Genomic DNA, 15094 nt, shown 5'->3' with positions numbered 1-15094 from the left:
GATACTTCAAGCACAAATGCACTTTAACACATACATAGCTTATTCAATTTCCTTCAAGTAACTCAGAATTCAGTGCAAATCCATACAAACCTATCTGCTGGATAACGTTCAGAGTTTTGTTCCAGTACATTTTGTCTTTGAAAATTACCCCAAAGAGACAAAACTGAAGACTATTTGTATAGAAAAGGACAGAAATGCATATTGCTTTAAAATTGACAATATTTATTTTCAGAGGTTTATATCCTGTACAATAAACTATTATTAAGAAATCCAGAAGAGAAGCCAAGAAGGGAGAGGGGACTCCAGGGGAAAAGGACACATTAAAGATGACAGGATCTCAAGGCTGCAAGATGCCGATTATCTTAAGCAGAAGTATGACAAAAGCTATTTATTTATGAAATATTACCCAATGGGGATATGAAAAATTATTAGAGATGCACTTAGACAGGAAATTCAAAAGGCGATAAAGCAAGATAGAGGACAGACAACTGAAGATAGGCAGATGTTTGCTGAACCAGAGGTTCAGAACAAGCTGTTGAAGAAGATGCCTAAAAGTTAAAACAATGTGACTATGTGGAGAAGGCAGAGGGGTGTATTGACTCCTGGAGGAGGATGAGAGTTGAGGAATCCAGAATCCTCACTATGGAATGAGATAAATATAAATAAACTACATGCAAGGGGGGGGGGGGGAGGGGGAAGGAGGAAGTGCAGACTCCAGGAGGAAAGAGGAAAAGGCAGCAAAGAGACCAGAACCCATGACAAATGAGAATAAGCAGATATAAAATGGAAAATAGAAGACAAAATTGCCTTCAGAAAGAAAAAAGACAAGACAGAACGAACTTCAGATTTGTATGAAGAATTATGAGTGCAGGCTTCTTAGTAGGATGGAAGACAAGAGCTAAACCAAAGAAGTGAAGTTTGAATCATGTGCCAGGTAGAAAATATCCATATTTCAGGCTTAAAAGGATCTCAAATGGAATGTACCGGCATGTGATTGTACAACTACAGATCAGTTTCTCAGTGGTAACTGGCTGCTCACATGCACTTACCCTGCAGTAAATGAGAATTAATTTTTATCTTCCCTATCAGCAAAAAGAAAAGAAAAGAGAGTGTGAGAAAATCATGAAGATAAATGGTTATTTTATGGTTAGATTTTGTGAGGTACATTTTGAGATCTTCCATTTACGAAGGACACACACTAGAAATAAAGACTGAATTTTACTCAGTGGTGAATGCCATTTTCAAATCAGTGTTTGTACAACTCTAAGAGACATAAATAACTTCTAGGGCTGAACTTCATACATAAGAAGAGGGAAAGAAGGCAAGTGCAGACTAAAGGATAGAGAAGCCTTAGGGAAGGCAAGATGGAAACCAACAAAACCAGTGTGTTATTTCTGATAGAAATAGTAATCTGAAAGGAACTAGTATCGGAGAGAGAAATAATGGTATCTAATTTGGCATAAAATGTTTTGGCACAGAGAAGCAATAAAGATACTGTATGCTATGCAATAACATAAGAACGTAGTAATCTAACTCAAATTTCAAGTTAATTGATGTAAGATATCTAAATGATGCAGAGAATATGATGTAATTTATTCTCAAATGGACATTTGAAAATAGTATGAATTGAAAGTAGTTCAGCAGTATTAAGTATCTTTATACACACATATAAATGCTAAAAATTCGAAATTCACTGTCTAAACTTTACAAAATATGCCTCAATAATGGGAAAAAATCTGTAATTAATATAGATATATTCTGTTTATACAGAAACACCTTATTATTAAATTACATATCATTCCTTCCTAATAGTTATGACTGAAAATGAACTCATGTGGGAGAAAGAACGAAGTGGACCAACCAAATCAGTAAGTCAGGTAGAGAAAAATAAATAGTAGCCATGTCCTTAAGTTACGTTCTGCATGTTGTTACAACCTTTAAAGACTGTAAATTTTGGACATATCCACATAAAAGCTGTTCTCTAAGGATATTCAAATCCACATATGGCTACAGAAACTTGTTACTAGTCTTTCCCTTTCATTATCCATCTTCCTCACTTCCTAACTGAAACTGAGCATATCATTTGTGAAGGTGGTACTCCTTTAAAAATAATAACTACAGTGCTGGATAATATGGTAATGCAGATGCTAAAATTATAGTAGAGAAGATATATTCTGATCCATTCACCCAGTGCTGATTTTACAAGCAGTTTCTTGGTAAACAACCCTGCTAAATTTATCAATGCAGATATTTCAAGCACTTTCCATATTTATTACCTTTCATTATAATATATCATCTACCATGCTTAGTCTTTTTAAGATTTAACTTTGAATCTTAATTTTTATCTCCTGCACATCTGTAATCTAATAACTTTATTTCATTTTGTTCTGAAAGAATCAAATGAATGAAATATTTTCAGAGTATAGGATTAAAAGGATTCATCATGGAAGTCTTGTAAAGTCTAATAGCCCAGGGATATAATTTTTAACCAGTAAAGGTTAAAAAAATCATAACTTATAGCTAGACTGCTATCAACAGAGTGAAATTTGAAGCTGTGCAATCACAGGCTAGAAATGCGAGACATTCTGAAATGTGAGAACAAATTATTTAATAATGAGGTTTACAAATTTTGAACTATTTTTTTAATCTGCAAAGCTGAAAACCAGATTTTTTCTGTTTTTTTCAGAAATCTTTCAGCACTCTGTTGATAGTAAGTGTACTGAATTGTTTAGATATTAAACCCAAGACAAAGCACCCAGACATTCCTGAAAATATTAATAAGGAAAGAGATGGTTCTACAGAAAATATTTCACATTTCCAGAGTGAAAAAATGGACAGTCTGAATACACTATTTCTATTTTTTTTCTTCATAATTTGTGTGGGTCAAGTAAAGAATAAATACAAACTCTTCTTATTCTAATACATTATTTTTGTTTGTATGTATACATGAAAACACTTGTTCTTAGCAACTTATGTTAGTTATTTCATGCAGCTTACAATATTTTGTAATGTATTTAAACTCAGCTTACTGAGTTTAAAGCACCTTGTTCTCATCTTTAAGGGTTTGCCCAAGGTTATGCTATACACATGAACTTTCAGCCCAGACAACCCCAGTGGATGCTGCAGACACACAGGGGTGGAGGCAGAAGGGCCTGCACAGTCCCGTCAGCTATTCTACAGCTCGGCGCAGGGTCACAGATGGTGTCAACTTCACAGCTCAGAGTATAGCCGGCAGCTTGTGTGAGACCAGAGCAAGAACAAAAACAGGGGGTAGGCCATACTTCTCCTTCCCTTCTCCTCTCTTACCTCTTCTCTTATTGCACATCTCAACATATCGAAATTGAAAAATAACAACCAAATATGAAATTAGAAGGGAAACTTGTTTGAGCAGACGGGAAAAAAAAAGAATGGACAGACTTTCGAGGTAACCAAGGAATATTCCCAAACCCTTCACTCTTCCATTTAAAGTAAGTTTTAAGGCCCTTTAGACAGAACGCCTTTTATTGTTTTCCCACACAAATTGGTTTGGGTTTTTTTTTTTTGTTAGATACTAATTACTTCAAGCAACTTAGCACATTTTTCCCAGTAGACAACTTAACTCATGATATCTATTTGTTTGTCATACTGAAACACATCTAAACATTTATTTTCACTCTGAGTTTGCAAATATAACAACTCTTTCTTCCCGCACTCCCTTATAGTTGTCTAGAAACAGTTTTGAAGAAGTAATTATACAAGAGTTCACGTGAATCTTAGAAGACTTTTATGTGCTGGGAATTTATGCTTACAGAAAGCCCAGGTAACTTCCTGATGGTCTTCCCTTTCCTTGTAGGGAAGGTTTAAGACCACAGTTGCCATCCCTCACAATGACAGAGACTCTCACACGATGTAGCTGAACAGAGGACTGAGGTGGCATTTTCCCTTCCTTGAGGACTGACACAAAGCTTGGACAAAATGTACACCCCACATCAACCTATTTTGCAAAGCTAAACCAGATTATAACATAAAGAATCCTTGCACCACTTTCCACACAGGGCGAATTCCACACACCAGAATCACTCACTATCTCAAGATCCTAATCAAAATTGTCTCTTTTTTAATATGTCAAATAATAAAGATCTACTTATATTCAGTGCTCTGCTTGGCAGTCTGTACTGCAAAATGCAAATACCACTGGTAGCTAATTTTACTGGAAGACCATGGCCAATCTTACTGCAGAGCCAACTTTCCCCTCTTGGTACAAGAGGATTCAATACCAATTGTTATTCCAAGCTGTGCATAAAAGAGAAAATATTGTAGGAGTGGAAAAGGATCTGAGGAGAAGAACTAATCATCTGGCATACAAAACAGATTTTGGCAGTATGCACAGCTTAAACATTTATTACTCAGTCAAGCAGCCTAACAGATGCTGGAGTCTCAAGACCTGACGCAATGTCCAAGATAATTCTGGATACAAAACACATTTAATGGTCAAGAATTCTGCAATGAAAGACAGCTACACTGAATGATAATGATAAACACCATGCAATTTACTTTTAAAAAAAATTATTTTTCACACATTTTATTACAAACTATGAAAATTAATGTTACATGGTTAAAAAAATGTAGGAACACAAAGGTGTTTTGGCACCTGCTGCCTAAAACCCCGAGTTTTCTAAATCAAAGAACACTGGGGAGAAAAGTCTTGAAGATCTCTTCACTGCATGCTTTTCTGTTTTGTTGAAGCCAGAACCATAATGTCCTGGTTTTGGCTGGGATAGAGTTAATTTTCTTCCTAGTAGCTGGTGCTGTGCTGTGTTTTCAACTTTAGTCTGAGAACAGTGCTGATAACACACTGATGTTTTAGTAGTTGCTAAGTAATGCTTACCCTGATCAAGGACTTTTCTTGCTCTGCCAGTCTCTCATGCTCTGCCAGTGAGGAGGGGCACAGGAAGCCGGGAGGAAGCAGAGACAGGACACCTGACGCAAACTAGCCAAGGGGGTATTCCATACCACAGCACATCATGCCCAGTACATAAACTGTGGGGAGTTACCCAGAAAGGACTGATCACTGGTTAGGTTGGGCAGGGTATTGGTCTGCAGGTGGTGAGCGATTGTATTGTGCATCACTCGTGTTTATTGTTTTTTTTTTTTTTCATTTCCCCTTTTAGTTTTATACCTCTCTCCTTGTTATTTCCATTATTAGTATTAGTATTATATTGTACTTTAGTTATTAAACTGTTCTTATCTCTACCCGCAGGTTTTACATTCTTTTGATTCTCCTCCTCATCCCACCTTGGGAAGAGGAAGAGGAGGGATAAGCAAGCAGCTGCGTGGTACTGAGTTACCAGCTGGGTTTAAACCACGAGACATAATAACCAGTTTAACCAGATATCATGGCTTGGCTTTACGCACCTCAACATGGTATTAAAATTATTAAACGAGTAGTAGATCATATCCTTTAGTATTTAGGAAGACTGGATCATGTCACAGATCCATGCAGATGAACTTCTGGTTCTATGCTGCAAAAGTATGTGAAATATTAGCTGAGAAAACTATATATATACAAAATACAAAATAATGGATAGAAATGTAAAAATTAATATCTGTTGTTTCCGACTAGCGGCATATAACAAAACCTAGTAGAATTCAAACACTAGTCCAAGTATTTTAGGCACAAATTACTATGCTGTATAACTACCCCACCCCACCCCCCCACCCCCGAAAAAAAAAGTTTCTAAGTAATAATTTATGTTTCAAAAAGGTGAAAAAAAATGAATTAACATTCCAGGCAAAATGTTGAGGGTTAAGAGGCATCAGCAATCTCATAAAGCCATCTTTCAGTCAGCTCCCATACTAATAAATACCAAATAAGTAGAACCAGCCACATTGCTTTTAAATGGCTAATGCTTGATTAATTTCAAATAAACTTGTCTAAGTTCAGAGGTAGAATATTCCCAAAGACACACTTTCAGTAGAAATTAGGTCCACTTCACTCATTACATGTTTTCACAAATAACTCACGGATTAAAATAATGGAAAATAGTTTAAAATTTAATTAGAAGAAACAGTAATCTCACATGCCATGAGCACAAGACATACATAATGATATAATCCAATTTCTATTTCCAAATTGAAAAGTGTGAACACACACACAAAATCAGAATTGAAACAATTGTTTTTCAATCTCAGCTGTAGTAAAACTGCATTATTTATCCCTTAGAAGAAGCCATGAGAAAAATAGTTCTGAAGAGTTTCAATTTCTCGACTATAACCAAAATATAGCAATAGCATTAAACTTAAAATATTTTGAACCAAGCAATTTAATTAATAAAACTGTCTTGCTTGTCTGTTGTATCTATTTAAATTAATTAAATAAATACGAAAAAAGCAGGACAAAAACTTAGTGCTCCTTTAGTCGTTTACGGAATGCTGATGTAGCATGCCAAAATATTTACACAACAATTTATTAATATGTTGATTCCTGAATAAATCTTATTATCCACACATAAAATCTTCCATGAATAAATGACAATGCAATTTTTCATATTTTTTGGAGTTGTTTTGTCGGGGGAATATTCTTGCTCCCATGGATTCATTTCTCAGCATTTCTAGCTTTCTTCCCAAAAAAATATTTCTTCCTTTCAACCTTATAGCCTCAAACACCCAAGGTATGAAGAAACAGTACAATAGTACAAAAATTCCAAAGAGATAATATTCCAGTCAAGATAAAAATCACTGCAGCATCAAAACAGTATTGTTCAAGTTATTCCTAAAAGTTTTAGTTTCCAGTACTAGCACTATTATTTTTATTAACATTTTATTAATAACTGAATATTTACATATATGATGCACTACTACAGAGCTAAAATTGATGTCTGCTACCAAGCTTGCTATCAAAAAATAATATATATCTTAGAAGATTTTTAAGGAGCAGCAAAATTTTGACTGCAATCCCAATGAAAGGATGGTATGAACAAACAGTATGTATATTTTATTATTATTAAGCTATATGAACCATCAACTAATTGTAACTCTACTTATTATTGTTTTATTGGGTTCTGAGCAGGGGAAGCCTTTTTTTCTTGCTGGTAGCTGCCCAAACATATCCAAAGTGATGTCATCATGTTCACGACACATTATTGTCAACATGATAACATGACACTTCAATCAGCTCTTCAATGCTGACCAATTAGTAACAAGTGGAAGTAATATTTCAATTTCTGATTTAGAGGAAGTAAATCAGGAGTAACCACATGCACAAAAAGCAATCCCTGTTTGTGCACTTTGCCTAACACCTTTCCTAAAACTGCAACACCAGCACAGACTTATGTCTAGAACAAGCATTGCAGCAGATGATGCTTTATGCATCTCAGGCGGTGAGGGCAATGAGTGGCAATATCCACTATGCAGATTAACCTCACTCGCCTTGTGCCGAGGATTTCCTTGGCCTGCAGTTCCCATATTCTGCTTAGGGACAAGCACGGTACAGTTTTAACAGGGACTTAGAAATAAGACTTCTGTTATTACTAATAGGAGATGCATCACTAATTAGCAGTGCATGTGGTAGAAGTACGACCTGAGGGTCTGTTCTGTTTTCATCAGCAGATTGATTTTATTTTAAAATCTAAGTGGGACTTGAAAAATACTGAATTAAAAGCCTGATTTTGGTTTATTTTATTGGGAATGCCCTGTGCTGTGGTGGGCCTGTAATTCCCAGAAACAGGCAAATAAATTAACTCCCTAGACTTTTCCCTGTCTCTAGATACAGGGAAAGGCGAAAAATAACTTTCATAATATTTCTTTCTGCAGTCAAATAAGCCACAAAGTAATAACCTGGATATAGTGAATGGATATTTTGCAATGATGAATCATGTATTTCTATGGTGAAATAAAAGGGTCTACTCCACAAGAAGCTCCTCACTGTATTTCAAAATAAGGAAATCATTTTATATGTGGGAAGCCAAAGAACATTGTTTTATAACACATATCAGTTTATTAGGTTTAAATAGGTAAGGCACCATTAGAGAATTACTGGCTAAACCAGTTTCAAAGGACTACTACTGAAGGATGGATCCACACATTTGAAATTTCAGGAGACAGAAATTAGATATTTGATTCAGATTTTAAAAAACTGAAATAACAACTGCAATAAAAATGAAACCTGATTAGGGAAGAAAGATTGTCACGGATAACATTTTGTTTAAGAGTCACTGATTCTCAAATTCTCAGCTTCATACAGAAAAAAAAGTACAAAACAAAAGAAAACAAATCCCAAATATGACAAAGTGTGACCAACAGATCCAAGTGAAATAGTCAGATTTAGGAATGTGTGTGATGCTGACTGTAATTGTCCCTCTCCCCTAGAGACAGCAACCTGCTACTGTAAGAGTCAAGTAAAAACCAATCTCAAGAAAGCATAGGCAAGTCAAATATCTCCAATGAAACCTTTTCTGTGAGATCCAAAAAGCAATTCTTTGTTTCTCTCGGCATCCTACAAAAACATACAATAAGGAGGAAAAATCTTTCCAAGGTGTAATTCAGTCAAAAAAAATTGGCTTCCAAGCACTAAAAGTTGTAAACTGTGTCTCATCCACTGTTTCTCAGAAGGATTTGTTGTAATATCTGTTTTGTAAATGTTCCCTAGCAGACTGTGATGTAAACAAGGAATTGCAGATTTACTGCAAACTATTTTCAAAGTGTACAACTGTTTCCTACTATAGTGGGCACTGAAACCTCTACTAAGATGTGACAGGTTAGTTCATGCGAACAGGAAGAAAAATGACACAGTGTTTAAAATACGTTATCCGTCCTTTTAGGGTTATAAAAATTGCTTGGAGATAATATTACTTGTGAAAATAAAATTAAACTCTAATTTTGGAAATCTGTTCATGAATGACTACATTCCAATTGCTCACTGTGTTTCAGATGACACATGAACTTTGCTACTATAAAATAACACCTGGTCACAATTTTGTGTTTACTGATATGAAATCTGCGATTTTTAAGCATTCTCAAGCTGTTATTTCTGAAAACACCATCTGTAACCAAAAGTTACCCAGCCCCCCAACAAGATGACTTTGCTGATGCAGAATTACTCTTCCTGGTAATTTTCCAGGCTTCCACATCTCTGGTAAATAATATGATAGCCACACCCAGAGAATCATGAGTTTCTCATGAACCATGCATGTTGCACATACAGTTACCTTCCTCAAAAAAATTTACATTTGTCTGTTATTTTTACTAGATACTAAAGTCGTACCTTTCCTATGGATGCCTTAGCCTGTCTTAATTTTTAGGTTAATGGTTTGTAAAGTAACATTACTTAGCATGTATTTTTAAGGGACACAGGAATACCATCTAAAATGGTATAAATTCAACACAACTTCAAACATGTTACACACTGCTATAATGACAATCTTCTATCAAAGTTCACATGGTATTTAAAAATATTCTAATAATTGGAGGCAAGTTTTTAACATTTTAAGAGTGAAGTATCAATTCTCTTCAAACAAAAGCAAAGGAAATGGCCTGTCTATTCCCTGTAATCCTGCAATTAAGGTGCACTTTACCACTTATTAAAGCCAGAATCCCAGAATAATCCTCTAGGTCTGTCAGTCAAGCACACCACATAAGAATACGAACTACCATGGTTCTTTCCCCCATCATACTGACATTTCCATTCTCATCCCTGTGTCATTTGTATAAGCTGCAGACAACTACGGTCATGAATTTTAAAGAGCTCAGGTCATATTAGGGTCTCTTTCCCCTTGATGAGATTTTGAAAGAGGAGAAAGGCTGCATACTTGAAATTAGGACCCTAAATAAATAATTAGCACCTGTAATAAGTGCTTGGAGCGATGTAGAGATGTTCCAGCTGCCCCAGCCATTGAGTCGGCTTCATTTGGAGCTCGGCTAAGGTGCCTCTATACAAACACCCGTAGTATGGGGAACAAGCAAGAGGAATTAGAGATGTGTGCAAGGCTACGGGAATATGATGTCATTGGTATCACAGAAACATGGTGGGATGGCTCCTATGACTGGAATGTTGGAATGGAAGGTTACAGGCTGTTTAGAAAAGACAGGCCAGGCAGACGGGGAGGGGGCGTTGCTATCTATGTCAGTGATAGGCTAGAGAGTATGGAACTCTGTCTGGGGACGGGTGATGAGGTAACAGAGTGTTTGTGGGTCAGGATCAAAGGGAAAACAGCAACAGGGGACATTACGGTGGGGATCTGTTACAGGCCGCCTGATCAAGAGGACTCTCTGGATGAAGCGCTCTACAGACAGATAGGAGCAGCCTCACGCTCGCAGGCCCTGGTCCTCATCGGGGACTTCAACCATCCTGACATCTGTTGGAGGGACGGTACGGCCCGGCACAAGCAATCCAGGAGGTTCCTCGATTGTGTGGAAGACAACTTCCTCTTTCAAGCAGTAGAGGAGCCGACGAGGAGAGGTGCCATGCTGGACCTTGTGCTCACCAACAGGGAGGGACTGGTTGGAAATGTAACGCTCCAGGGCAGCCTTGGCTCTAGTGATCACGAGATGGTTGAGTTTGAGATCCTCAGGACGGTGAGAAGAGCGTGCAGCAAGCTCACTGCCCTGGACTTCAAGAAAGCAGACTTTGGCCTCTTCAGGAACCTCCTTAGTAAGGTTTCATGGGATACAGTCCTAGAGGGCAGGGGGGCCCAAGACTGCTGGTTGGTATTCAAGGATCACCTGCTACGTGCTCAAGAGTGTTGCATCCCGACTAGAAGAAAGTGCAGCAGGAGGGCCAGGAGACCTCCATGGATGGACAAGGAGCTGCTGAGGAAACTTAGAGGGAAAAAAGAAGCTTATAGAAGGTGGAAGCGAGGACAGGCGGCCTGGGAAGAATACAGGAACATTGCCCGAGAAGCTAGGGACCAGGTTAGGAAAGCTAAGGCCCAGCTAGACTTAAGTTTGGCAAGGGATGTAAAAGATAACAGGAAAGGATTCTATAGATATGTAGCAAATAAAAGACAGGCTAGGGACAATGTAGGCCCTCTCCAGAAGCTATCAGGAGAACTGGCTACCATGGATTTGGAGAAGGCTGAGGTTCTTAATGACTTCTTTGCCTCAGTCTTCACCAGCAAATGCTCTGACCACACAACCCAAGTCTTGGAAAGCAAATGCAGGGACTGTGAGAACGAAGACCTTAGGCCCACTGTAGGAGAGGATCAGGTTCGAGACCATCTTAAGAACCTGAACGTGCACAAGTCCATGGGACCTGATGAAATCCATCCGTGGGTCCTGAAGGAGCTGGCGAATGAAGTTGCTAAGCCACTGTCCATCATATTCGAAAAATCCTGGCAGTCAGGTGAAGTTCCCGATGACTGGAAGAAGGGTAATATAACCCCCATTTTCAAGAAGGGGAAGGTGGAAGACCCGGGGAACTACAGACCAGTCAGCCTCACCTCTGTGCCTGGCAAAATCTTGGAACAGTTTCTCCTGGAAAACATGCTAAGGCACATGAAAAACAACGAGGTGGTTGGTGACAGCCAACATGGCTTCACTAAGGGGAAATCCTGCCTGACCAATTTGGTGGCCTTCTATGATGGAGCCACGGAACTGATGGACAGCGGCAGAGCAGTTGATGTCATCTACCTGGACTTGTGCAAAGCATTCGACACTGTCCCACATGACATCCTTGTCTCTAAATTGGAGAGACATCAATATGATAGATGGACCACTCGGTGGATAAAAAACTGGCTCGATGGCCGCACGCAAAGAGTTGTGGTAAATGGCTCGATGTCCAGTTGGAAACCTGTAACGAGTGGTGTCCCTCAGGGATCGGTGTTGGGACCGGTCCTGTTCAACATCTTTGTCGGTGACATGGACAGTGGGATTGAGTGCGCCCTCAGCAAGTTTGCCGATGACACCAAGCTGTGTGGTTCGGTTGATACGCTGGAGGGAAGGGATGCCATCCAGAGGGACCTTGACACGCTTGTGAGGTGGGCCGATGCCAACCTTATGAAGTTTAACCAAGCCAAGTGCAAGGTCCTACATCTGGGTCGGGGCAACCCCAGGCACTGCTACAGGCTGGGCAGAGAAGAGATTCAGAGCAGCCCTGCAGAAAAGGACTTGGGGGTGTTGGTTGACGAGAAGCTTAACATGAGCCGGCAGTGTGCGCTTGCAGCCCAGAAAGCCAACCGTATCCTGGGCTGCATCAAAAGAAGCGTGGCCAGCAGGTCGAAGGAGGTGATCCTGCCCCTCTACTCTGCTCTTGTGAGACCCCACTTGGAGTACTGCATACAGTTCTGGTGTCCTCAACATAAAAAGGACATGGAGCTGTTGGAGCGAGTCCAGAGGAGGGCCACGAGGATGATAAGAGGGCTGGAGCACCTCCCATATGAAGACAGGCTGAGAAAGTTGGGGCTGTTCAGCCTGGAGAAGAGAAGGCTGCGTGGTGACCTCATAGCAGCCTTCCAGTATCTGAAGGGGGTCTACAAGGATGCTGGGGAGGGACTCTTCCTTAGGGACTGTAGTGGTAGGACAAGGGGTAATGGGTTCAAACTTAAACAGAGGAAGTTTAGATTAGATATAAGGAAGAAGTTCTTTACAGTGAGGGTGGTGAAGCACTGGAATGGGTTGCCCAGGGAGGTTGTGGATGCTCCATCCCTGGCGGTGTTCAAGGCCAGGTTGGACAGAGCCTTGAGCCACATGGTTTAGGGCAAGGTGTCCCTGCCCATGGCAGGGGGGTTGGAACTTAAGGTCCTTTCCAACCCTTACGATTCTATGATTCTATGAATTAATAACACCCCTCAACTTAAAAATACAGATCCTATTTATGTTTTCTTCCTCCATTTAAAAAATACACAGCCATTTGGAACTAAATGTCTTATTATTGGGTAATGATTTTTTTCTTGATGATGAGCACAGAAAAAGAAAATTATTTTCATTCTGAGAGAGAACTTAAATACTTAATTTTGAAACACAATTAAAGAATCCTCAGCAGTAAATGTGTATATATATTAATTTTTGACATAGTTTAAAAAGAATTTATTCAAATTATCTGCTAAAATCTGTTACTGCAATTCTAGAAACGCACTGCATGCAATATAAGTACTACCATCTCACACAGAATGCTACTTGCCTGAACTGCATATGCTTTTGGGATACCCGAAAATGTTTTTAGTACTCATCTGTGCCTAAAGCCAAAACCATGTAAAGAAGAGCTGTCAAGAATTGTTTGTACTAAATGAGAACACAGCAGAGAGAAAGAATGGATTAAAAAATCAGAACATGTAACAGTTTCACCTTCAGTTCAATTTTTGAACCTCAGATCCAATCCTAATGGGTATCTTCAACTACGGCTCCCTGCTTGTTCATAAGATAAAACATATGCCTAGAAGAGCACATCTCTGAAGTACTACTGAATAATAAGCTTAGTATTAAAATAAAATCACTTTGTTCACATGCTACTTACAGCCTTCATAAATATCTGTTGGTATGTGGACTGCTGCATGTTGGTAAGATGTTTGCCGTCGGAAAACAGGATCTTCTTCAAATACTGGTCTGATTCTCTGGCTGCCAGATTCAGTGTCATTCTTTTCAGGCTTTTTAAAGAAAGACATGTAAAGGGCAAAATATTACAAAGTATGCTAAAAACAATTCCATTCACATTTGTTTCTTTTTACATAAAAGGCTCATGGCCTTTCTTTCATAGCTAATATTTTGCATTTGTGTATAAACACACTTATTTGTTCCAGGTCCAGAAATATTTGTGCATACTTTATTTTAAATTATGAGTTACCCAATGCAACCCAGTGAAATGAAGAGCTGCAAAAGAAAAGTAACAGCCTAATACCTTAAACACCTAAATTTCACTGAAGGTGAGTGCATGGAATTTTAACACCAATAATGCAAGGCAAATACAATACTTTTTATTATGTGTAATAATTTCTACCAAATCTTAAATATAAATCCTGTGTATCTTTTTTCCTTCTGTAGATAATAAATTGCAAATCTTAAAATGATACCATTAATATATATTTCATAAATGGATTTTTGAGAAACAGTGGTGCACATCCAGACAAAGAAAGGAAATTAAGGCTTCTTAGAACTTCTGATTGAAAGAGGTTTTGTTCACTGGTTTATTTTAACAATAAGTCTTAATGAAATCTCATGTACTCTCCTGCACAGCTGCCTAGGTAGAAAGGCTCCCAAACACTCAGGTGCTCACTTCCACCTGCCTGCCTTGGGTTTCCATCCTCTCTAACCTACCATCTGCACCCCAGCTTCTTGATTCCTTCCAATTCACTCAGTCATTTGGACTAGTTTTTAACTAGTAAAAATCTTATACTTTGAAAAGTAGAGGCTTTTCTAACTCTGCTACAAAAATTGCATGGAAACCGAGGAGGTCATGAAGACCAAGGGGAGATGGTAATGTCTTTACCTGGTTCAGAAGCAGCTGGAACATGCAGGAGTTCCCACGGCATGAGCAGAGACAGCCACTTAAATCAACAATGAATCAACTATTATATTGAATGATTACTCAGACCAGCAACTGCATGTAATTATAAGGATATTTTTAATACTACAGAGTCATCGGTTATTGAAAACATGCTATGCTTAAAAAATAGTGCGGACAAAGAAGCACCTGTCTGGTGAGTCAGGCATGTGTGTGCTGAGGTTACTCTCTATACGCTACCACTGTGTCTATTACCCCCTATCAAAGTACAGAGAGACAAATTTAACTCACTTACAAAGTAATTAACTAAACTGCATATGTTTCCTTATCTGTTTCATCACAGGGTTGTGACCAAATTCTGTATTAAGTATAGGTTCAAACGTTGCCTGAAGTAAGCAACAGTCTGATGGGTTTCAAGGAGGTGGTTTCCTTTGGAACCACAAAGGGCAGAATTCATCTAACCAGTGACATCCACTGATTTCAACAACATAGCAGTGTTGAGCTCATAGTCAATGAAGAGAAAGGGGCATTTTTAGAGTGCAATTCATCTTGTCTTAATTATACATGAGTCGTACCTTAGAAGTGCCTCCTACTTTCCATTGACTATAAACCTAGCCCTAGGGCAAGTTTCCTAGATGTAGAAGACTGCAACACAACTGTGTAGAATTAGGTGAGATGAATCTC

At 38.6% G+C, this 15094-nt stretch overlaps 1 protein-coding gene across 4 annotated transcripts in view; it reads right to left on the bottom strand.

The window, feature by feature from the left end:
* CACNA2D1 (calcium voltage-gated channel auxiliary subunit alpha2delta 1) overlaps window positions 1–15094 on the bottom strand; it is a 381052-nt gene that overhangs the window by 152732 nt on the left and 213226 nt on the right. For all 4 annotated transcript variants that reach the window (XM_030479619.1, XM_030479618.1, XM_030479620.1 and 1 more), the window contains one exon: window positions 13427–13556. In XM_030479619.1, the coding sequence (XP_030335479.1) occupies window positions 13427–13556 (130 nt within the window). The remainder of the gene's footprint in view (window positions 1–13426; window positions 13557–15094) is intronic.

Source organism: Strigops habroptila, chromosome 3 (genome assembly GCF_004027225.2).
Source record: "Strigops habroptila isolate Jane chromosome 3, bStrHab1.2.pri, whole genome shotgun sequence".
In the NCBI taxonomy this organism is placed as follows: Eukaryota; Metazoa; Chordata; class Aves; order Psittaciformes; family Psittacidae; genus Strigops; species Strigops habroptila.
Note: the sequence above shows the minus strand (reverse complement) of the source record. Positions and strands in the feature narration are given on the sequence as shown.